The sequence below is a fragment of the Rhopalosiphum maidis genome, chromosome 2 (assembly GCF_003676215.2).
Source record: "Rhopalosiphum maidis isolate BTI-1 chromosome 2, ASM367621v3, whole genome shotgun sequence".
Lineage (NCBI taxonomy): Eukaryota > Metazoa > Arthropoda > Insecta > Hemiptera > Aphididae > Rhopalosiphum > Rhopalosiphum maidis.
Genome location: NC_040878.1, coordinates 88,436,957 through 88,462,859, shown reverse-complemented (window position 1 = coordinate 88,462,859; position 25,903 = coordinate 88,436,957). Strand labels below are relative to the sequence as shown.

The following is a 25,903-nucleotide window of genomic DNA, read 5'->3' as shown; positions in this document are numbered from 1 at the left end:
AAATTTCAAATAATTATTACAACAATGAAGTCATATATTTATAAGTTGACTCGTTTGCTCGTTTATTGATAGTGTTTATTACTCATTTTGAACTGGTTTTCCTTTAATTTCACTTTGAATATGCACTCTCTATGTGAATATACAATTCATTTCAATTATATCATAATTAATTTACCTCTACACGACAAACAAATATTTCACCGTTTCACTAATTATCCTATAATAGGATTTTAAATAATTTCCCACGGAGTAAGTACCAGCAATAATAAAGGAAATATATTAACACAGAATATAATATTGTCTTTTTGTTTTCATCGATTCTACGAGTATTAAGATGACGAAGAATTCATTTAATCGTATTACTAATATTTAATGATTAAAAGATAATTATTTATTGATTATCAAGGAATAAAACATAAATTAAGTAAAAGAGTATAATATGTATAATATTTTATGACATACAATGTATCAAAACTAATAAACGATTTTTAATTGTTTCATTTCTGTACATTTCGCTATTTATTTTTATTGTTATTAGCAATAATTTAAAATAAATTTTAAAAATCGCACATTCAATATTCTTTTTATCACTTTCGCAAATAAAAGAGATGAACATACTTCGCGTATCACATTTAGGTAAGTCACTTATTGGTTGTATATTATGAGTAAATCGAATATTCTGAAAACCAATCATAATATATATATAATGTATCTTTGATAATGATTAGAAAATTAGAATTAAATAATAAATACACATAATTTAATACTTCATTACTAGGAACGAGTAGAACATTAATTTTCACTAACTAAAATTCGAGCTTGATTTTTTTCTTAGACTATTTTTAAAAATTTTGGAATATCAAACTTTAATAATTTACTGCATGATTACAAAATTATAAAGACTGATTAGAGGACCATTCAAGAAATACAAGAAATAAGAATAGTACCTATACCTATTCTAGTTTCTAGGATATAGCTATATTTATAATGCTAATGTCATCAATATCGAACTTTTATTTAATAAGATCGAAATCCCATCCCTAATTTAATAATGAGACTAATTATTAATAGGCCTTAACATAAAAAAATACTTCAAAAAATACTCCAATACTATATGTTAGCGTAAATAATAATAATAAATATAGGTATAGACGAAAATAAATACGTGAAAAATATTACCACATATAAATGTTATTAAATACCTACGCAGTACGCATTAATGAACATAAACGATATCGCGATTTACTCATAGTGATTGCGAGTAACGAAAACCATAAACATGGAAAGTGATCGTCTTGACCATGATATAAATTCGTTGACCATGTTGTATCATTAACGGCAGGATCGCGAGCAAATCTTACATGTCATCTGCACGTCAGTCAGTTAGAAAATATTAAGGTCATCGTTGGCCCTTTTTCTTCAAGTCCATCACGCTGTTTAATTCTCGTGGTGCAGCTGCTAATGTCCGAGAAGTGGTCCGGGTACTTATTCCGATCGATTTGAAAAATATACTAATATTACCATATTTTCATCTATATATTGTGTCTTGAGTCTTTTGTCTACAGGACAAAGTCACCTCTATATCATATTTTTATCTAAGGCCCTATGATTAAAATTAAAAAATTATCAATATTGTTATAATTACAAATTTTTTGCCAATTAACATAAGTATAATGTAAGAATAAAAAAAAAAAATTTGCATTGATATCCGACCTATTCACGAACAAACAATAATGCAATTTCGTTTAAAAAACGTTTACCGATTATAATATCTATTTATAATTATAAGTATACCTATTACGTATAATATCAAAATTCATAAACATTTATTTCGCAAGTGATACGTCGTTGGAACTTATGATAATTTATAATATTATGCCATACAAAAAATGTAATCACGTGTAAGCGTGTAGGTACGTGAACCGTTTATAGTTTACAGCGAGTCAGGTATTTTAGCGGTCTTATTGTACTGGCTAATTATTCATTAATAAGCCTAAGCGCAAAAACATAATATATTACAAAATAAATACCTACCGTACATTATAATGTGTGTGCTTAATGCACCGAGGAATTTACAATCGTTTAAAACAATTTATACTATGTGTCTTGTGCGCGTGTATAACAGGATCGATAATTTCCCACCGTAGGCGTTTAATATAATATATTATTATAATGTGCTACGTATGTTCTATAAGTTAGGTAAAGGTGTTTGCTTTCTTTCAAACGTGTGAAGTAATTAATACCTAACACCAGGTGGCATAGAAATTCACACGTATATTTGTCTTGAATTTTATTTAAATGCTATTTCGTATTTGTAAAGATAACAAACATAAATGTATACAATATAAAAATCTCGAGGCTATTTTGTATTTACGACAAAGACTTTGTACATAAATCAATTACGGGATATATTTATATATGTATATAATATATATATAGTAACTACAGTTTCATAAAAAAAAAGGTAAAGTTATTTTTATATAGTTTTGTTTAATGATTTGAATGTAGTGTTTATTCGTCGATTGTTTTCACGGGATAATATAATGATTATTGCTTAGAATTATCTTTTGTATTTATAATAACTATCAAATCAGATCCCATTGCCGACTTCTATATGTTGTTATACACATACCTATTGGCTATTCCAACTCCTAATCAAGAAATATTTTTTTCCATTTAATTTCATTTTATTTCATAATATAACGCGAACAACTGATATTTTTAAATATATTCAGTTTGTTTTCCTGTTTCCTTGTCATAATTAATTAAGTATTAAAATAATCAGCAGTTGTGGCTATTGCAGTAATGTTGCATAAGATAGAACTGAAAAGAAGGCACTATTTGTCTAATAATTTACCATCGCAACGATATATTCTTTACAATATACGTTTAAATAAATATTTTCCGATGTATCCAATATACTCAGTAGATTGAATATAGTATAAATAGTATGATACATCTGCCTGGAAAACTGCACTGTCAATAGTCACGTCGAATAAAATGTTATGGTCTTGTCCGAGTCTAAACCAGTCTTATTTTTCAAAGAATTAAACGGTGTACACAAGAATGCAGCTACTATAATATAGTATACATATCCTACTGCGACACGCATCGATCTTTAGAAGGAAAAAATAGATAAGACTGATAGAAACACTACACGATTAAAAACGTATACTTTATCGTATAGCTTTATATAAGGAGGATTAATGACTATATGACGGTTTTCCGTTTTTAAATATTTTAGCTGTAGATAAATCCGATATCCGCACCGCTCTATAATGTATAATATTGTTACACATAATAATATAATGTGCACGCATCGCCATGCGTTGTCTAGGATAAATCCGTTGGGGTCTCTATCTCCACAGGTGGTTATTGTCAAAACCGAGGAGTATGTGTTTAAACACGTGATGGTTCGGAACAATCTCGATTGTCCCGATTTGGAGGCACACAAAAGATTCCGAACTCCTATAAGTCTCCTCTCTAGACCACCAATCATAAATACGTTTACATAAATACGTGCTATGTTCCGGATGAAAATTTCAAATTTTGTATACTGCACGCATAACAACGAGTTAAACGTTTATTTACATTTCGTCGCGTTTGTTTACAGTATACAACGGAAAAATAAAGGGGGCGAACGGTGACGGATACGTATAGGAAATAGGAGAGACTACATTAAAATAATTGTTAACGGTCGTATTATATGGATTATTATATTATTATAATTAGATCGTCAAAATGTATGTTAATGTTGTGTATGTCGAAGGTGTATATAGGATATATGCATTTCAGAATCGCTGATTCAGTGCATTTTATTTGTGCATAGCTCATACACTCACACACGCGCACATGGTGGTACTATGTGTCGTCCGTTCGTGGCGAATAAACGATTATGAAACCCGACACTCTTGCACCGATGACCATAATATAACATAATACTGTATTATTAACGTATATAATATTATAATGTATCCGAGTACAAGAGCTACCTACATATTATAATAATGTACAACATTTTTAACGATGGACGATGTGCGATCGAATATTCGATGTAATATAGGAGATATAACATATATGATACATAAATATTGTATTATACTGTGCGTATAATTTATACCCTGTAGGTCTTCTTATCATCATTTTATATTCTGCCGTTGTTGTATAATAAACGACGTGTGTACACACATAATAGTATGTATGTAATAAAGTCTCGAAAACGGTACAAATAACCCAAAGGACTGTCTTGTTAAAGAACACTTTTGTCAAGTACATAGTATACTTTTACTTCTACGTGCAATAATATTACAAAATATAAAATATATGACAAATATCAAATAGGTAGATGCATTTTTATTTTTAAAACATATAATCTATATGAATCGCTACTAATAATGTAATGAACTTATCGCTCTTAGGGTGCATGTTTATAAATATCGCAGTAAATACGATAACAATTTGAAAATCGATTTCGTTTTAAGAAAATTAAATTTAGTACCTACTATAATACTGCAGGTGCTTGACAGATAAATATACAACTGATATGAATAAACTATTATCCCAATGATTGACTAAATGTCTACATAAAAAAAAATGTTTTTAATATGCATTTTGAAAATTTTGAAAACTTTTAACATCTCACTCCTTTTTTGCACTCGTCTGGTCACATATAATATGAACTATATTTAATTTTATACATAGATAACGTTCCATATATAGTATAAGCGGATATGCGTCAATTCGTCGCATCGGAATCAAATTCATTGCGTATGTATATAATATATGTACTTGCAAAAATGGTATTGCCGCACACATACACGCGCTTGCACACGCAGATGCACAGCGCATAGTATTATACACACGATATTATATTATATTACGCTGAATGAAACAGAACGCCGGTCGCCACGCATCCGATCCGGTTTGCACGAGGTCAAAGTGGATTGTAAAACGAGCATGTCGCACGCCTAAAGCTCCTCCACGCGCGTGTATGACGTTAAGACGACGTAAAAGGCGATTTTTTTTTCCTATACACCGCTGTCCATTGTATTCGATACGTTTACTCACCCGCGGTGTACAGAAAAATCCGTATTTAAATATAAGACGCAAAAAATAAATAAATAATAACAAATAAAAACCAATAAATATTACAACCGATGTGTACTACACAATATACGAGTATACTGCGCGCAGAATACTTTTTACTCGTAAGTACGTTTATATAATACGTATAACCGCATAACATAATATATAATATATATAATATGTAAACGTATAGTCGAATACGCCTCGCGGTCGTGTGCGGTTTTGAAGAAAAAAAACATATACGACTCCTAGTGCGGCTTAAGTTGATATATAAGTCATGGTTGTCGTGCAAACAATATCCGCTAGATATATAATAATATTATGACCCCCCCCCCGTCCACACGAGACGTGTCGTATTGTACGGTATATAGCCGCTGAACACCGCGCGCAGTAGGTACCTACCTATATTATATATATTATTCACATTTTCTTTTGCCGAGAACACTGCAGCAGTCTTGCCGCAGAAGTCGGTCTGCGCGACAAATTGTCGCGTTCGATTTGATTACACGCCAATGAGAATCAACTGTACGGTGCGTAAAAAAATCACTTGCGTATACGGTTCGTTCCCGTGATAATATTGATATATATATATATTATATATACCTGGCTACATCCATATATAGGTTTTACCGCCAGCTTGTATAGCGAGCGCAACAATCAGCAACAATATATATGGTGTTTGACCTATAGAAATGCCCTTTTCGCGATCCTGCGACATAGGAGAAAAATGCAGAAGCTAGGGGGAGTAACACCTACTTTATATTTATTGTAAATTTGTTTTTTCACATGAAAACCAACCAACTTCTTTTCCCTGTAAAATGTCAAAAGGAAGATTTGTTTTTTAAATCTGATGTATCTAAATCAAAATTTGGGTGAGTCATTTTTGAGTTGTTTAACTTGGTGTACTAAACAGGATATTAGGGTCTTGAAAATTATAATAATTAATAATTTATAATAATCTATCTACGTTTTATACTCTTAAAAATAATTTGTGTACCTACAATAAGTACTAAATTAAATGTGACATAATATATAGCTATTTTTTATTTTTATAAGATTATTTTAAAATACTTATAGTACTTACACTATACGTAGAATATAGATTTTAATATAGCTGAGAAACTACTAATTTGAATTTTTATTTGCATACGTCAACCGATTTCAAAAAAATTATTTATTCTGTTTAATAATTTATTAATTTACAATCAAAATTGTTGATTCTCGTTTAAAAAAAGAAGATAATGTGACAAACAAGAGTACAAGATACTTTTTAAATGGTATATAAAATTTAAGTATTTAAATATGGTCATTTAGACATTAAGTATTAAGAGTATGTAAAAATTTCAAAAATTATAATTATAATAAATTATTTGCTACACAAAATTTGAAGGTGAGTAGGTAGAATATGCTAATAAATCAACCTTTATATATATATATATAAACATAAAATAAACACCGGAATGTATTTATTCGAATAGCAAATACTATCAATGATAGGTTTTACGTTTCGTAATTATACACAATTTACAAATTATTTAGATTTAATAAATAATCTCATAAACTATCTCGTTTTAAAATTTTAAATCCATCCACACACATTATTTTAAGCACTTTTATACAGTTAGATTTTTATTTTGGCATTTTATCAAAATCTAAAAATTCGATCACTTTGCTGATGTTTACCTACGTGGTTATAAGTTTATGACTTTTACAATAAATATGTTAAAGCTTTATATTTACATTTTATTTTCAAGTTTTTATAAGTTATGGACTGTAAATCATTGGAGTGAGGTTTCATTTAAGACCGTATTATAAATTGTAATACATGAACTAAAAATATGCATATCAACCATATCATATATGTAATAAGACTATATATAATAACTAATAAATAATAAGATTCAATAACGATAACGAATTACAAACTTGATTGATAACAGTTTAAAAATATATTTTATGATGTACAATCTTTAAAAATAAAATCATGATGCTGCATGACTACAACTCTCGATAATTTTTTGATGATTTCCCGATTGTATATCAATTAAAAAGTAATTGTTAATACAGTGAATTCAGCACTAACCCTCATTTTTTATAAACATGGACGATTAATATAAGCAATGCTTATTAAGCATATATTAAGGACAGGATAACCGGATGTGCAGAAACACCCACTCGAATATATTGTATATCGCATACAATTTTGTCAAAGAAAAAAGGCAGAGGTCCAAATTTAGAAATGTCTGGCTCAAAGACGATTTAGTTACAAATAATATGTTACAATATTATAATATGTAATATATATGATGTTGATCACTCATGTGACCGGTTTATATCATCACGGATTACCCTACGCGTATACACTACAAAAAATGCAAACTAGAATCGAATTATGTTAATATTATTATTTATTATATTATACGTCATATAATATAATAAAATTAGTGGGTTCCGATAATGTCGCGATCGAATAACGGACAAGATATTGAAAAAATGAAATACATGGGGTTCTATATAAAGAATCTGTGAGTTTCAAAAATCATAACTTCGCAGGTTTGGTTACAGTGTTCAACTATCATTTGTTAAATAAACCAGAATGAGTCTTTAATTGTTTGCTTTTGCCAACAACTCTTGAATAACTGAGAAAAAGAACCGAAATGGCTGTCGGCTTGATTACGCTTAAAACATATTGGCCAAGATTCAGCCAAGTTTGGTTATCTTTACGATCTCATAACCATCAATGAGGGGACATATTGAATATTTGTGAAAAAAAAATAATGTAAAAGAACTTGATAACTTACAGTTTTAATTGATATCTGCTTCAGTATTATAATTAGATTACCACTGATTAAATATTATCATTTATAATCAATAGTAAAAACTTTATTAAATAATCATTTTTAAGTTATAACATTCTTTATGGAACATTCTGTACATAATATAAATATATGGGTACCCACTAATGTATATTAACAAAAATAAATCACCGGTCAACTCTCAAAACCTAATCTACCTGCAGGGCTGCTTGCCATACGGCTATTTACTTATACCTGCGCCGATACGAGCAGTCTGGCTCTGGCACTAATTTAATATACCTACCTATATAGACACAGATGACTCGCATGATGAATGACGCGCCTCCACCGCTGACGATGGGCAGCGGAATGGCGGTTCGCCTACGCAGGAATAGTATATTTTGTAACTCATGAACAAAAAAAAAAAAAAATTAAAACTATAGTCGAAACGCGTGCGTGGAAGTCGATACGAAATAAAAACTTATTATTATCATAAACATCGTTGTTGTACACCTATTCTTGACGGGGGGGAAATTTAAGCAAGAAACCCCGACGTACCCGTTTGTGCGCGGGAAGGCGAATACGACGTAGGTATACTCGTATATTATTATAATAATATTGCATTATCGAAAACGGCTTTAAACGCACACGATTATGTCGGTCACGAAGAAGTAGCACTGTTTTCCAAGATATTATAATAATATATAGTACGGAGCGACTACATTAAATAATATATGTGTGCATTAATTATCATATTGTATATTGTGTAGTGTGTACATAAAATAAAATTGGATGTATGTATTATTACCCATATTAGAACGATGTTTTATTTTATTTCGTTCGATTTGATTTTTTTAGTCTTCGGCATACGCATTCCTAAGTATAACGCGTGGCATATAAATTTTTCGGTTTTCCGAGTTCCTGGGCCTCACCATTACAGTTTATATAAGATTCTGAGCGAAGCAATGGATGCATACGTGTTTCAATGACAAAATTGTGTGTTTTTTTTATGTCCATGTTAATTTTTATTGGTAGGAGGAGTTAAACAATATCTACTCCTCGTGCTCGTCTGTTTGTTTCCAGAAACTTGTAAGCTATAGACGTATCGTACTTAAAAGATTTAATTTAAATTTTCTCTTTTTTTTTGTACACTGCGTTAAGAAAATACCTAGAAAATAATTTCTAGTTCAATTTAATTTTAATTAAAATAAATATTAAATATTTCGTTATAATATAAAAAATATATCAACGCTAGATCTGCATAAAACTCTCGCCAATTATTTATTATACGTATCACAAAATACAGATAGCATTAATTTTCCATAAGATTTGAGCATTATTTTATAAGCTTGTTGTAGGTAAATGTATCCATCTTGATTGTAAAATGTTGATAATTGTATATACTCATTGATTTATTTATTATAAACATTTAAATCTTAAATTTTAATCGACAGCAGTACACAGTCACGCGTGAACCAAATCGAAATTAAAAATAACATTAATAACAACATGGGCACACATTTTTTATTGAAATTTGAACACTGAAGGGAAAATATATTTCAAATAGTATCTTTATACTACCTGCGACTACACATTCAAAGGTATAACGTATAAGGTATAAGGAATAAATGATGCGATTTATGTGTTCGAGAAACTTTATATATATAACTATATAAGTATTAAGTATATTAAATAGGCAATAGCATTCCATTGTAATGGTTCATGAATAACAACCATAATATCTTTATTATCTCAATGACTCAATATTATTAATGGCTTTACTGAAAATACGAAATGCGCGTTAAATTGTACTTATTTTATTATACATACCCATACGCGTATATACACTGCATTAGCTGCATTTTCTTTTTAACGAAATATAATAATCTAAAAATAAGTTACATCGGGCGGCATAATTGAGATAAAATAATTTTCGTAATAAATGGTCTTGTTCCGTATTTGTAACGGTCGATTAATCAATGTCTTCAAATCTAAGAGCTACTTGGAATGAAAAAAAAATACATATAACGAGACCATTATTGTTACACTCGTACATCACACGTTCGTCGTCTCTGGATATGTACTATACTAATTTGTCTGTCAGTTAAGGCACGACTGAATGGAATCAAAAGACCGCAATTATTTCCATAGTCATCGGCGAGAAACTGCGCGCGCGTTATAGTTAGATCACAGTCGTAAAAGGGAACAGGGTGATAAAAAATTGAGTTTACTAAAAGAAATGCATCTGTAGTAGATGCACCTGTTTTATTTAAATTCATTTTAGATTCTAAGAGGAGCGATTAAAGTAGAAAAAATATACTTTGATTTTCAGCTTAAATATTTTTTTTTTTTGGTGAGAAAGTGAATCTAGTTGATACTTTGGAAAGATCGAAAGTAAAAAATTCACATAACTTTTCTTAATAATTAAGAAAAAAAATAGGGATAAATGGGGATTTGAACGTAAAATTAGTAGGTTGTATTTGTAGTTACTATAACACTTACACTTCGTACCAATTCGTTTTTTATATAACTACGTTTTGAAAATTGACTCTTTTTTTATATTTCAGGCTTGCGCTCCGAGGTACGTCTATTTCACTAGCAACGGCAACAAAAGAGAACCCGTGGGTTCGTGTTACACCACCTCAGACTTTACGACAGATTTTGCCGAGTATTCTCCGTGTCGAACGCGTAAGTGAATCAAATTTGTTCTTTTGAAATATCAATGAAATAATCAAGAAGACTAATAATGCTATAAGACCAACTTAAATGTTTATGATATAAGTAATTATACGATTTAAATAGAAACAAAAAAACCATTGTAAAAGAAAATCGATTTAAATTCTTATCTTATATAAAAAAATATTTAAATTAATAAGATTGTGTCGAAGACAAATTTATCATATAATATAAATATAGCTTTACTAGTATATCAGTACAATTTCGTTATGATGAATAAGGATAAGTCAGTTTAAACTAATCGTATGTTATTAATAATGTCGAACGGCATTAATACCAAATTTTGAGTAAATTCGACCTAAACAAAATTTACTTATTTATTTTCCAACTATAGTTAAAAAAATTATAAGAGAAAAAAATTTACATTGGAGAAGTTTGTTACTTCCAAATCATTGACTGTACGGAAGTGAGAGCTCATAACAGTATTAAATTATACTTTATACAATATACATACGTAAAAAAAGCATTAACAATAAAATATAATAACAATGGTATGATAAGGTATGATCTGAATTAATATATAATGTTTGTTTGTAAATTTTAAAAAATATAAGTAATATACAAGATAAATGAGAAATTACTCAAACGACATCAATGTTTGGCTATGGACAACTTTATATTTTTACTTAAGTTGCATAATGTGTATGCGTTTATTGTTTGTCTTCACCATTTAATAATCATGATTTAACAATAATGGTTAAGTTAAACACGAAACCCTGAAACAATAATCGCATAATAATTTGCTGAATTAATATTTTTTTTTAAATAATGTATTGTCGTTTATTTAAAATTTATATAACGAATATCGTATAAGCTACTTATGAATGCTTGTACAGCATATATATACGAGATTTATTATTATTTATTATCATACTACATTACTCAGTAAAACAATTTCAGGTCCTAAAAATATTATTACACATAATATATTGTATGATGTACCAATGCATTCTATATTATTATGCGCATATATCGTGCATTGAGTTAACTTAGGTATTCTCATCTCTTAAATGCAGATAAAAATCATCGTATCGTTTTCGACATACAAAACAGTATATTATTATAGTTAAAAATTAAAAAAAAATGTTATATAGACATACTTTATTAAATAGGTCAGATCTATAATAATAACAACAAAATATATCAGTCTCATATTCAAGCGCGCGCGCATACACGCACACATACACACACATTTATACGCAAATATACGAGTATTATAGTGATTTAGAATGAAGTCTACTGTAATATATATAGTATATATTATCTATATGTTGGTCTGTTTCAGGGAATTGGGGTCACCATAAACAGGGTACTTGCCAAGCTGGACTCGGGGCATCTGTTTCTAAGGTAATTCAAGTATATATTTAAAAACCCGAGCTTTTGAAAACACTACTTGGCTTTGGTCTTCAAACCGCATTTAAATACGTTGTTTTCACTTTATTTGTTTGTTTGTTTCTTTCTTCCTTTAGGATGGAAAGCGATTATTCATTGGTGCTGTCGGAAGTTGGTATTGGCAAGGTGAGATAGTTTCTTCCGAATTATTTTAAAATGTGATAATGTATGCCTACTATGCATATAAATATATTTATACGATCTGAACATAAATTAATATAAAATTAGTCATTATAAACGCCATAGTATAATTATTCATTTTATTGTTATAAGTTATAATTTTGTATATCACAGTATGTAATACCTTTATGTAAAATTGTATTTTTCCTATGCCTGCAGGTTATTAGAAAAGATGTGCCTCCTATGCATGCACTGTTAATTTCACAATTCGGCATGTAGTTTATGTTATTGCTTTATGTCTGTATTTTTGGGATTCGTAACTACATACTCGTAGTATACGATCCTGGCGAAAACACTATTTATCATTCCTAAATAATTATTACTGTTTGCGGGAAAAACAACAATGTGCATTTTTTTTTTACATCTACCGAACGTTTTGGGCATGTTTGATTTGTCGGGGCGCTTTTTTTTTTTACTTTTTTCGGATGTAAAACACACTGTTTTTAATGTTATTTGGCAGGCCAATTATACTCAGTCAATTCTTCAGCTCGATTGCCGTTTTTACCGGCAATACAATATATCATCGACGACATCGACGAAGGTAAACACGTGTTGAAAATGAAAACGGAACTACAAATATATACCTATATACGTATATACTCCCTCCGGAAGTCATTGATGACATATATTAACCCATTACAATTTAATCGCGGGGCTTGAAATTATAACCCATGAACATAATAATATAATGTACTTAAATAAAACGATTACCGTTTTAATTGAGTACATTTATTTTTTAATCATATATATCCAGTATACCTTTAACGTCTATTAAACTATTCATTTATTTTAAAATATAAATAGATAAGCAACTTGGCAATAAAAACAGAAACGACACTAAATTGTTTTTGAATATATTTATGGTCATCTACATACTTACGAGTATTATATGACATCATATTTTTGGTAAAAAGTTCATTTCAGCCATATTTAAATGCTTTAATTTAATTCAAAAGTTTAATTACGTTATTCATTAAATTTATTGTTTTCTAATCAAATGATTTTATTACCGTTCAAAGTATCTAAATAGTTAAATTGCTAAACCTATAGGATTATATTAATTAAGGAACGTAAAATGATTTTTTTTTTTTTACAAAAAAAAAATCATTAATCTTAAAGTAAATTTCAAGCCCGGTTTAATTGGCATGATTAGGATGTGTCGGGAAATTGCATTTTTGTAAAAATTACTTGACGCTTTCCTGTTTCGCTTTGCTTTGGTCACTATACTAACGTTTGCTGCTTGTTGCCTGTGTTCATTATACTAATCTTTACTACTTGTATTTAGTTTTTGTTAAAATGTTTAATAATTTATAATATTCCAGAGAATAAAAATGAAATAATAATATTTTAATCCAAATAATTCCTAATGACACACTTAAAAACACGCACCTAATGGGTACAGGGTGTTTCAAATAACCATTCAAGCATTTATGAACTCGCAAGTTTTATCTTTCAAAGCCAAAAATTAATTGGAAAAATAATAAAATAAAAGGCATAAATGTTTGGAGAAGAGTTTAAGCGAACGTTCTATAAATGGTCTATATGGTAGTCTTGGAGACAGGTGTACTGCTGATGACAAATGCTCGTTAGAGTAACACGTGCAACTGCAGTAGATGACAACATCCGATAGACACTCGAAAGTCGAAACATCCTGTACCAAAGAACAAATATATTAATTCACTTAAAAATAAAAACACTAAATATATACATTAGTACATTACTAAATAGGATAACAAAAAACAAAGGTGGATTAAATCGTTTTTAAGAAAAAATTTAACTTTTTTTTAACTCACTAAGCTTGGAGAAAGGCGGATTATCGCAAGATCGAAAATGAAAAACTATAATAAGAATTTATATTTTATAGGCCAATTTTACTCACAAAACTTGTATAGCCGACCGGATGTACTTTCGACCAACGAGGGACCGCCAGCTGACGACGATTCGTATCTCGGTTATTCGGTTGCCGTCGGTGCTTTTGGATTTGGTTCGGAATCCGGTGCTGCCGTTGGAATGCCCAGGGGCGCAGGACTTTTTGGAAAAGTAAAATTTAACTACCATAACGATTTTTAATTTGAGATTATTGATATTGATTAAATACGTACAGGTCCTTTTATATTCCACCGACCTGATAAATTTGTACAACATCACTGGCGATCAACTCGGTGCATATTTCGGTTATTCGATTTGTGTGTCAGACGTAGACGGTGATGGTGGCGACGACATAATTATCGGTGCACCGCTATACAGCGAGTTTTCCAAAAACGACGGATCCTATGAGACTGGAAAAGTTTACGTGTATTTGAAAAAAGAGGTACATGATAATAACAATGCATTTATAATTCTTATTTTAATCAGTTTTATGATATTATTTTAATATCGGTTCTTGTTTTACACTGACCGCTTCACTTTATATGTGATAATTTTATAAAGTAATTGATAATTCATTAAAAATTAAAAATATTTATTATTTCGTACATTGTACATATATTTTAACTTACAGTACGTATAGTTAAGTAAAAATAATAAAATTCTGATTTTTGAAATATTGTACCTATATGAAATAATTTTGTTTAAATTTGACGAAATAAATATTTAATTGTTCGAAATAATACATCAAATTAATGTATTAACTACTAATGTGTTTATATATAGGGATATAAATTTTACGAACGGAACACAAGAATGGGATTGAACTCAAAATCTCGTTTTGGACTTGCTTTGAGTAACTTAGGCGATATAAACAAAGATGGATACGGAGGTGAGTTGTTCATTGATTTTAATTATCATTATCGAAAAAATTATTAACATAAAGTAATTTACAAATTCAGATTTTGCCGTGGGTGCTCCGTATGACGGACCCAATGAATTGGGTGCAGTATATATATACCACGGAACTAAAACTGGCGTTCGGGAAAAGTATTCTCAAGTGATCAAATCGGAAGACGTATCCGTTGGAGCGAGACCTATATCGACGTTTGGTTTTTCATTGTCAGGCGGAACAGACTTGGACAACAATCAGTATCCAGATCTGATTATCGGTGCTTACGAATCAGACATAGCTTATTTCATGAAATCTAGACCCGTAGCTCAAATGACCACGTCCGTATATTTCAAGTCTGAAAATAAGCAAATAGCGCTGGAACGTAGAGAGTGTACGACCAGAGACGGTACTCTAGTCCCGTGTTTATTTTTGTCCACTTGTTTACAATATACGGGAATTGGCGTCGATGATCAACTGAGTAAGTAAACGGTAGATATTAATAATATAAACAAAAAATTAGCGTATACAAACATTACTGATGATTTATTTTTGAAGATATTGAAATGCAACTGATACTGGATGCTAAGAAACCAAAATCTCCGAGAATGTTCTTTTTATTGGACGAAAACCGAAATGTATTGAACCATAGTTTAACGTTAGATAAGAATGATCAATCTTGTAAGACGTTCAACGTTTACTTAAAGGTATTAGGCTTGAATAATTTTTTTAAATATTTTTTCAAATAAAACCACATTTTTTTTTAAATTTTAGAACAATGTTAGAGACAAGTTGACGCCGTTAGAAGCAGAGTTAAGATACAGAATTATTGAGGAGAATAGAAAATTTACTAGAACTCTAACACCTGTAATAGATCTGGATAACGAACTATTTGCCGTTTCTAGAGACTCTATAAGTATACAAAAGAATTGTGGAGGAGATAATATTTGCATACCAAATCTTCGACTTATTGCTACACCGTAAGAGCACATTACTAAAATGTTTTTTATTAATTTTTATCAATTGTTTATTATTTGGTTTTAGGGATTCCGAGTCTTTCTTGCTAGGTTCAAATAAAAAATTAAAAGTTGACGTTATAGTACAAAACGAAGGTGAAGATTCTTTTGAGACCACTTTTGACATGACTGTACCCCCAGGCATCAATTATGTAAAAATAGAAAGAGTAGATAATAATGAAAACGATATACCTGTACAATGTTCAGCTCCATCAGAAATGACAAACAACACTTTACATTGTGACATTGGGAACCCATTGCCCCGAGATAAATATGTTAGTTACATTTATAACTAATAATAACTATATTTTATACTTACACATTTTTAAATAGAAATATAATATAATACTTAACGATTTGCTATTTATTAATTAAATATTTTTAGGTACAATTTAAAGTTGTTTTGGAACCATATCAAACTACTGAAACTAAGGCCAAATACGAATTCAACATGGTGGTGAACAGCACAAATCCAGAACGTTTTGATTCCGTATCAGATAACACAAAATACTTAGGGGTACCTCTTTGGGCGGAAACCGATTTGATTATTGTAGGATCATCAAAACCTGTGGACGTACATTATAACATAACGATGGAAGAATCTCTAAATATTACCGACGAAAAGCAAATCGGCCCACAAGTTATTCACATATACGGGATTCGTAATAAAGGTCCTTCAGATATATTAGAAGCCGAAGCTTACATTGACTGGCCCATGTTCACATTGGCAGGTAAATACATTTTAATTTAACTCTAAATTGATCGAGTTATCAATACATATAAAATATGAAATTTAACGTTAATTTATAAACAATTAACATTTTTTTTTTTGCTTTAATTGAAAAAAACAAAATAGAATAATTTAATTTAATAAAAATGTTTTATCGTAGGAGAACCACTGTTATACTTACTTGAAATGCCCGAAACAAATGGACAGGTAAAATGTGAAGCTATTGAAGAAATTAATCCATTAAAATTAAATGTAAGTGTTGACTCGACGAGTACATAAACAAGTACCCACTTATCGGCATTAATGCTTTTTTTTATGCGTTTGCAGATCGATCGTAAAAGGAAATCGTATTTTGAATCTAGTGGTTTGATCTCTAGTGGCTCAGGTGCGTCGGTCACTGTTAAGGGTTCAGAAAGTACTAGTTCGAGTTCTGCAGATGCGGTCGTTACAAAAATCAAAACGTTTGCGGAACTGACGGAGGAAGAAAAGAAACGTTTCATGGAAATCCAAAAGAAGGAAGAAGAAGAATCGAAATTGCAGTGGGGTGACGGTTCGTACGAACAAAAAATTCGATACCAAAACTCCAAACACGAATCGAGCGGAACGGCAGTGAACGGCGGCGGTGTGAGCCATAGCCGTAATGAGGGTTCCGGAGCGACGGTCGTTACCGACGTCAACCGAGGGCCAAAATTCATGATTGGATCATCGGAGAGTGGCGGAGGCGGAGGCGTAGTCCACAGCGAGTATTCGGGATCGATGTCGACGAGCGTGGTGACCGGTGGTCAACGTGGCAGCGAAGTATCCGGCACTTCGGTTGTTACTAACGCAAACCGAGGGCCGGCGTTCACTGTCGAGTCGTCTGAAAGCAGTGGTGGCGTAGTGCATAACGAGTACGAGTCAAAGTCCTCGTCTTCGGGTTCCGCGGGTGGCGCGTCGAGTGCGCAGGGCAACCGTTGGTCCGTGGCTGGTGGAGCGGAGAGTGACTCCCGATACGGTTCATCGTCCCGCGGTGTGTACGGCGCCGCTCACTTTGACGAGTCCGAGTCGTCGTCGGGCGGTTCGACTTTCCAGATGGGTGCGTCATCGTCCGGGGGTACATCACGCGTCGAGACCGTGAACACAGATTCTCGCTTTGCGGGATCGTTTGAAAATAGCGCCGGATCGGATTCCCGTGGTCAGTCGTCGGTGACTGTTATCCAGAGCGGATCGGAAGTACGTGGCGGATCGAAGGTATACGGTGGTTCGGAAGCACGCGGTGGATCGGAAGTATATGGTGGTTCGGAAGTACGCGGCGAATGGTCGTCTGGCGGTCAATCGTCGGTGAATTCGCATGGCGGAGTTAATGGTTGGGAAACGTCTAAGACGACCGCCGAATCACGAGGAGAAAAATGGTCCCGTGACAATGGGGTCGGCACACAGTGGAATCAGGGCAACAGTGGCTGGCACCAGGGCGCTAAAAACTTCACAAGTTTCCGGGAATCAGAAAAAAGCCACGTGACCAACACGACGTGGGACGACTCTACAGGCGGTGGTATGCCTAAGACGTACGTGACGGACCGATGGAGGACCAACAACGACGGAGTGATGCGCAACGGCAGTTCGTCGCACGTCGTGGACGGTGACGCGTTGGACTACCGTGACGCTGCGGTGCACAGGATGAACATGGCCGCAGGAACGAGCGGCGTGACCAACGTCTTGGGCGGCACGACAGGCGACGACAGCGACCTGTCGATCAGCCTGACCGGTGGGACTGCAGTCACGGAAAGGCAGAACCAAGGATTCAGACAGACCAAAGTGGACGAATCGGAAACGGTGCAAAGGTGGCGGACGGTAGACGGAAAACTGTACCGCGCCAACGCAGCAGGCACATGGGACACGTTGCACATGACTTCCGACGGTAGTGGGTCGACGGACGTGTACGAGGCGCAGGATTTAAGTCCGCAAAACTACGTCAAACCAACCGACGTCGACGGCAAGTTCAAGCTGTACACCCGGTTCCGGAGGGATACGCAAACCAAGCGGTGTGGACCCACGAGGTGCGTGACCGTCAAGTGTAAGATTGGACCACTGTCCAAAGATCAAGAGGTGTGGCTGTCATTTAGGTCCAGGGCTTGGGTCAGCACTCTGAAAAAGGTATTTAGTGATGATCAACATAAGTATTTACTTTTCTACATTTAAAACTTCTATACCTGACAATGCAAAGGACCAATAAAGAACCTTTACTTCAAACCTGGCAGATACCTGTTACACGACTATAATATATCTGGTTTCCATTTGCAGGTGGCGCTCAATAGACCGGTAACGCTGAGTTCCACGTTATCCGCAAAAGTCACGAAGCTGCAATACATCGGCAAGCCAGAAAGTAAACTCGCCCAGGTCAGAAGCTACGAAGTGTTCACGGAAGTCATCCCCCGAGACCTGGCTGTTAAACCGGACATCATTCCCCTTTGGATCGTTGTCTTGGCCGCCGTCGCTGGAACGGCCATCCTGTTGCTGCTAGTGTACTTGCTCTACAAGGTAAATTTCGTCATAAATAGATCATAAAAGTGTGAAATCGAACGAAGCTCAATGTTTTGATGTCAAACTTTTTCCCCAAAATTACTCATAATACATTTTTTTTTTTTTAAATAAAAAATGTCCATGTACCTAGCTCAACGATTTTGATAGGTTGCCTGTTGTGAAAATATTAAAATAAGTATTCCCTAAAACAGTGGTCTTCAACTGATGGGTTGAATAGAAATTAAATATAGTTAAGTTTTAAAAACGGGTCCTGAATTCCCGATAAGTAATTTTTACTAATATAGAACAATAATATACAATATTTTATTAACATAATTGTACGACTGTACGTATACTAAATATTTTCTTGTACACTATTGTTACCTAGTACGATATAGATAGATAATATCAATAGAAAACAGGATAAGAGCACTTCTACAATGACATAAGGCAATTTTAACTTTTTTTTTTTGCTTTTCATTTTATGACTTACGCTCTCATAGGTCATGCAAATCGTAAAATGGTAAAAAAGTGGGTTGCAAGTAAAAAACATTGACGAACATTGCTCCAGACACAATTCTCATAAAACTTTAAAAGAAACGAATAGATGAAAATGCTAGTACTGTTTATGGTTATTGTAGTCAAAATATTTCAACCACAGAACTGTTTTGCATTTGAAATATATTTTATACAATATTAAACCAAAAAATTTAAAGATTAAACTAATATAATATAAGCTTATGTAGTTTAAAAGTTAGAATAATAATTTTCTAAACACACACAAATTTGATTAAATAGCTGTAGAAGTAATAAGTAGCCATTCATTTTGATTTAGAAGAAAAATTTCAATAGATACCTCTAAAACAAATTTTAAAAAAGAAATGATTAAATTTACCTTTATGTATAATAATGCAATCATGACGCTCCTTTATAATATTTAACTTGTTAAAGCTTTATTTTATTTCAAAAACAAACTGATATTATTAATAGAACTTTATTTAATTGATAACAAATAAAATGTCATAACACATACATAATAGTATAAATAAATAATGTAAAATAATTTATAATTTATTTCATAAAAACTAATTTTACAAATCAAACATGTGTAAAATGCATTTTTTTCAATAATTTGTTTTTTGGTAGTGTGGATTTTTCAAACGCAATCGGCCATCTAATGCACCAGAAAAACAACCATTGACACACAGAAATGGACAGGCAGAGCTTTATCAAACAGGAGACGAAGCTTTGTAGAAACATCCAACTTTTTTTCTGCTAAAAAAAAATAGATTTAAAAATTAAAATAAATATGATTGGAACTTATATAAATCGCCACATTAAACCACCTAACTGATATTAATTTGTTATAATTTATTTTGTAAATATTTTAAAATAACTATTATATATTATGTTTTTTTTGTAAATAGTATGTATACATTTGTTTTATTTTCTTACATTTTGAAATAATAATGTAAATTTTAGTCTTATTGTAAATTAAATTATTATATGAATCTATTAATTAATTAACTGTACTTAAACCTTGAGAGTAATTATTTTTACAAAAATGAATTAAATATATATTGTTTTAAAATTATAACGCTCTAGTCTAAAATAAAAATTGTAAATTGAGTTGCATTTTCATTTTTTACAAAATTAACATTCGGTTGTAAAATTAAAGTTTTTAACTATGACTTAATAAGATATCAATAATTTATGCTTGTGAAATTAAACAATTATCAATATTCAATTTACTTATTTTAATAATGACTGATAATTTTTGATTTATTTTTAATTGAAAATAAATTATAAAGTGTAAATAATAAATGTTTTCTTTTTTCTTCATATGGATATTTATTTCTCAACTTATGTTAGTTGATTACATTTATTATTATTAAGTAGAAAAGATTTACCGTAAAAACATGCTTACATATTTTTTTTATATAGAAAATTATGCGCAATATCTTGTTTAAAGAAAAAATAATGTAAAAAAGTAAATGAGAATACAAGTGAAATTAAATATGATGTACAATAGCAAAATGAATGAAGCTAATTTTATTTTTTTATATTTACAAAATTTGCAATGTAACAATAAAAATAACCTTAATTGCATATGCATGAGATATAATATAATAATATAGAGATATTATCTCTGTCAATCAAATAACTCATGGGGTAAAGTACATAAAAATGCCTCTAAAAGTTTTTGGAAAGTAATTTTAAATCGTAGAAATCTATCTATAAATGTAGGAAAAATTTTTTACCCCGGTCTCTATTAGTAAATCCAATTTAAATTATAATAGTATAACAATCAATAGTTGTAACAATAATAAAAACTGTAATCCGCAGAATTCGTAAAATAATAAAAATAATAAGTTACTTAGGTATTATGTTTTAATCTGAGATGGCATTTGTGTATAAATAATTTAATAGGAAAGTTACATTTTGTGGTATACAAGTTGGTTAAATTTAAAAATATAACTAAAATAATTTATCTTTAATTTTATGATAGTCAAATTTTAATAAATGCACTTTAAATAAAACAAAATAATATTGTTTGAATTTGTTTAAATTACCATACATTACAAGGATCAAAAAATTATAATTACGAAAAATGTGATTGTTTTTCTATTAATATATAGGTTAATATATACATTTAAACATTTTTTATTTTGTGTACTAGTTGAACAATTTAAAATAGCCAATGATCATAAAAAATGTAATTGTAAAAAAGATTATAGAAAAAATTTGTATACAAAACAAATTAAATAATTTTTAATGTATTAAGTAATTACTTGATATTATATGGGCATTATGTAGTAAATATTTCTAATAACCTACCACCAACACAAACTATAGTCCTGGGTCTCTTACTAGATCAAAAAAATCATGATTGAGAAAAATAATTTATAATAAGTTTTAATAAATAGAAGAAAAAATTAAAATAGACTGGTAATGAATGTAAACATAAAATTATTTATTCTGTGGTATAAGATATTAACTATTTTTTTAATATTATATTACTGTAAACCTTGAGCAACAGTGCAACACCAATGTCTATTATAATAAAACGAGTAATAATCATTATTTATGTAAATTACATAATAATTATGAACTTTTACTAATTTAAATACCTAAAAAATACTTTTTAAATTTGCAAATTTGAGTTATTATTACAAACAGTAATAAAATAAGCCATTTAATTATACCTCATCTTTAAAACTATCTATATTGGATACTGTTTCCAATGCATCAAATTATTCTTTAGATACACGACACAATGCTGTTTTGACATCAGGCAATTTGTATACAAAATTTAAACTATTTAATTTGGTTGGTTCAACAGCTTGTCCTTCTAAAACCATTTTTGCGCGTTCTGTTCCAAATATTAACTTAAAAATAATTCCTGGAACTTTAAATACAAAACTATGACCAAAGACTTCAACAAAACTCTTGGCAAAGTATTGATGGGTAATAATCTGAAAAACAATAATATTAACTATAATGTTTCAAATTTAGAAAAAAGTTAAACATTACTTCAGGTGCAACTCCATTGACAATACCCTCAACTCTGTTGTTTTCAATAGCAAATAATACTATACGACAAACATCGTCTATATGTATCCAAGGAAAGAATTGAGAACCATTGCCCATACATATTCCTAAACCATAACGAAAGAATGGATAAAGCTGACTTATAAATCCACCATGTCGGCCAAGTACAACCCCTAAAAATCATATATAAGTTGATGAAATTCAAACATGTTTTTGAGAAAAAAAAAATAATAATTATACATACCTAATCTAATTATTACTGAACGTACGTCATCTGATTTTGGTATAGCACTTTCTTCAATCCCAATTACTAATTTCGATAAGTAATCAAACTCTTTAATATCATAACTCTCTGTATATGGTTCACACTTGTCTGTATTTGGAGGATATATACCTAAAAATTAAATAAAAATATATTTATTTAATTTATAAAATCAAACATCTAACAGGTTTTGGAATGATATAAACAAAGTAATAAAAATGAATATTCTTGTAGTTGATAAACTAAAATAAGATATAACAAAATAAGTTGTAATAACATATTATAAAACTTATTTTACAATTAGATTACAGTGGATTACCAATAATGAGGTATTGAAGCTGGCCAGGGTACGAACAAATTATATATTACTATTGGCTATCGACATCATTCTAATAAGGGGAGAATTATTAGCAAAATTAGTATGGTTAACTGGTAGCATTGATTATAAAGACTACAATAATATATAATCAATGCAGGTAGGTAAAATAATCCTATAAACCTGATGCTACTAGGAACATGAATATCGAGTCATTTTAACAAACAGGGTATATTTTTATTTCCTTGAATAAGCCAATTAATAAAATGAAAACTGGAGATATAATGACGATCAGTTAATGATTTAAGACTAAAAAAATTACTGATATGACTATTTAATCGTGTAACTATCGACAAACAATTTTAATTAAATAAAAATAACTGTTTAATTTGATTTATATATAAATTATTATTGAACATTTTGAAAGATAATATTAAAATAAATATTCTAAAGCAACGTGTTTACTACGATTAACTTTGTACACAAATAATTCCTGTGAAGAATAAAATATAAGGTTTTAAAAAAGATTCACAAAATAAAAATATTGATGTCCAACTTTTGCTCGTATCCATGAAAAAATAATTATAGGTAACGCTTACAAAATACAAATAGTTAAATTGTAATAATGACCATGTTATAAAGCATCAAATAATAAGAAACATAATTCTTTTTTTTACTATCCAGCATATTATTTTGAACTATGCTACAACAAGGTCAATTAGAATCATTGGCAGCAAAATATTAATTGAAATCATCAAATTAATTGAAACACACCTACTCCGGAAAAAGATATAAATAATTTCGGTTTTGTTGTATTCATATTATTGATTGCATCTACAAGGTATTGATTAGTCATTACTCTACTATCCCATACAGATTTCTTGAACTTGCTGGTCCAGAATCGTGTAGGTTCGAGAATTGGTTCGCCAGCAGCATTAATCACAGCTACAGTATCAAGTGGAATTTCATTTTTTTTTATCTGATCCTATAAAAAAAAAAAAAACATTAAACATCAGATTAATATTTTTGAATTGATTTGGTTTTTACCCAACTTATAACAGACTCAGATTTATTAATATCATTGTTTTTTCTAGATATGATAGTAACATCATAGTTTTGGTTCTTAAGGTACTGTTTTAAATATTTTCCAACAAATCCAGTTCCACCTCCTGGAAAATAAAACAGATCATTTAAATAAAAGTAGTAAGAACAAAAGTACCACTGAGATAACTTAATGTATTTTGTGTTGTCTCTGTCTTATAAACTTACATCATAACAAACATGGGTTCAGCAGAATTCTTTCTTGTTATTAGATTTTATATTTTAGTAAATTTAAAGTAATAAATATTATTATTATTATCTGTATTGATTTTTTTAATATTATATTTTAAAATATTTAATGAGCTTTTTTAAAAAAGAATATTTTACATACTTATAACTTGTTTTATAATTAAACTCTAAAGGAAAATCGAAGCAAAACCACAAATAATATTCTTACCTTTCATAATTTTAATAAAATTTTAAAAATAACAATACAAAATAAATTCTACTGAACAAAAATATAATAATATATTGTTTATTTGTAAGGCAGAAACAACACACACAGTTATCAAATTCACTAAATAAATAATAACTAAATAATTAATGGTAAAAACTTTGATCTAAAATATTTGTTCACATAACTAAGCAAATAAATGTATACAATACTTATATCTAAACAAAACAACAATCATATAATTAATTTTATCAACAGCCAAAATCTAAAACAATAACAAAAGTTACAGATGGCGCGAATGTATATGAATTTCTTAAAATATTGTTAACTGAACGATTCGACATACTACTATAATATTTGCATTTTACAAATAGGTTAATCAAATTTATGATGACTAATATTTAAGTAATTTAATATTGTAAACAGTAAAAGTAAAAAAAAGTTTAATTTGGAACATATAAGTGATGTAAATGTGATCACTTAAAACTATTATGATATTGTAGGAAATGCATTTCAATTTCTTATTGAGAATAAATCAAGAATTTAAAATGTTAAGTCACACAACAATACAACACAATAATTTACTATATGACCTAGGTATTTATAATTTATACACAAAAAAAATATATATAAATACATTATATATGAATTGATAAACCAACATTAATAACATACCGATTAACACTCTCCCTTTACTTGTCATTGAATAACTTCGGCTTATAGAAATCATGATCAACTAGATTTATGATTAAAATTTAAAATTTAAAGGAAAAGGTTGAAAAGAGTCAGTGGCAAAAACTAAATTTCTAATTAACTTCGTAGTTTGTAAAACCGTATAATCATACTTTTTATAGTTTTACATTATGGTACTGGTAATTGGTATATAAAAACTTTAAGTAAAAAATAAAATAATAATCTAATTTTTAAACTTGAAAAACTTCTGATATCACGTATTTTTAATTTTATATTTACATTACTATTATCATTATTTCTGTACAAAACATATGGACAACCATCAAATTATACAGTGCTGACAACTTTACTCTGATCTCTTATACTTTCACTTCGTTTCTGTGCTATGCTTTTT

General features: G+C 30.2%; 2 protein-coding genes across 3 annotated transcripts in view; one reads left to right on the top strand and one right to left on the bottom strand.

Annotated features, from left to right (window-relative positions):
- Positions 1-20,467, top strand: part of LOC113553713 (integrin alpha-PS2-like) — a 69,544-nt gene extending 49,077 nt beyond the window's left edge. The window contains exons 5-20 of one of the 2 annotated variants that reach the window (XM_026957197.1): positions 10,448-10,568; positions 11,902-11,963; positions 12,086-12,134; positions 12,649-12,729; positions 14,053-14,228; positions 14,293-14,499; positions 14,841-14,946; positions 15,017-15,427; positions 15,505-15,653; positions 15,721-15,926; positions 15,991-16,237; positions 16,348-16,693; positions 16,853-16,944; positions 17,020-18,825; positions 18,973-19,209; positions 20,338-20,467. In XM_026957197.1, coding sequence (XP_026812998.1) covers positions 10,448-10,568; positions 11,902-11,963; positions 12,086-12,134; positions 12,649-12,729; positions 14,053-14,228; positions 14,293-14,499; positions 14,841-14,946; positions 15,017-15,427; positions 15,505-15,653; positions 15,721-15,926; positions 15,991-16,237; positions 16,348-16,693; positions 16,853-16,944; positions 17,020-18,825; positions 18,973-19,209; positions 20,338-20,445 — 4,404 coding nt within the window. In that variant the 3' untranslated portion in view covers positions 20,446-20,467. The remainder of the gene's footprint in view (positions 1-10,447; positions 10,569-11,901; positions 11,964-12,085; positions 12,135-12,648; positions 12,730-14,052; positions 14,229-14,292; positions 14,500-14,840; positions 14,947-15,016; positions 15,428-15,504; positions 15,654-15,720; positions 15,927-15,990; positions 16,238-16,347; positions 16,694-16,852; positions 16,945-17,019; positions 18,826-18,972; positions 19,210-20,337) is intronic. The other variant, XM_026957198.1, reaches the window with a different exon arrangement.
- Positions 20,468-22,397: 1,930 nt separating this feature from the next.
- LOC113553714 (epimerase family protein SDR39U1-like) lies at positions 22,398-25,696 on the bottom strand. The gene is made up of 6 exons (XM_026957199.1): positions 25,492-25,696; positions 24,369-24,490; positions 24,096-24,306; positions 22,988-23,137; positions 22,726-22,916; positions 22,398-22,667 (listed from the first exon to the last, which is right to left on the bottom strand). Exons 1-6 carry the CDS (start codon positions 25,544-25,546, stop codon positions 22,446-22,448), a joined length of 951 nt encoding a protein of 316 aa, XP_026813000.1. The 5' UTR covers positions 25,547-25,696; the 3' UTR covers positions 22,398-22,445.
- Between the last annotated feature and the right edge of the window lie 207 nt (positions 25,697-25,903).

Bases quoted from the DNA above. Each gene is read 5' to 3' on its own strand.
- LOC113553714 (XM_026957199.1), bottom strand. From the start codon at position 25,546: ATGATTTCTATAAGCCGAAGTTATTCAATGACAAGTAAAGGGAGAGTG. The intron at 23,138-24,095 runs GTGTGTTTCAAT...TTTAATTTTTAG, and splicing joins TATATCTTTTTCCGGAGTAG to GTATATATCCTCCAAATACA. The intron at 22,668-22,725 runs GTAATGTTTAAC...ATTGTTTTTCAG, and splicing joins TCAATGGAGTTGCACCTGAA to ATTATTACCCATCAATACTT.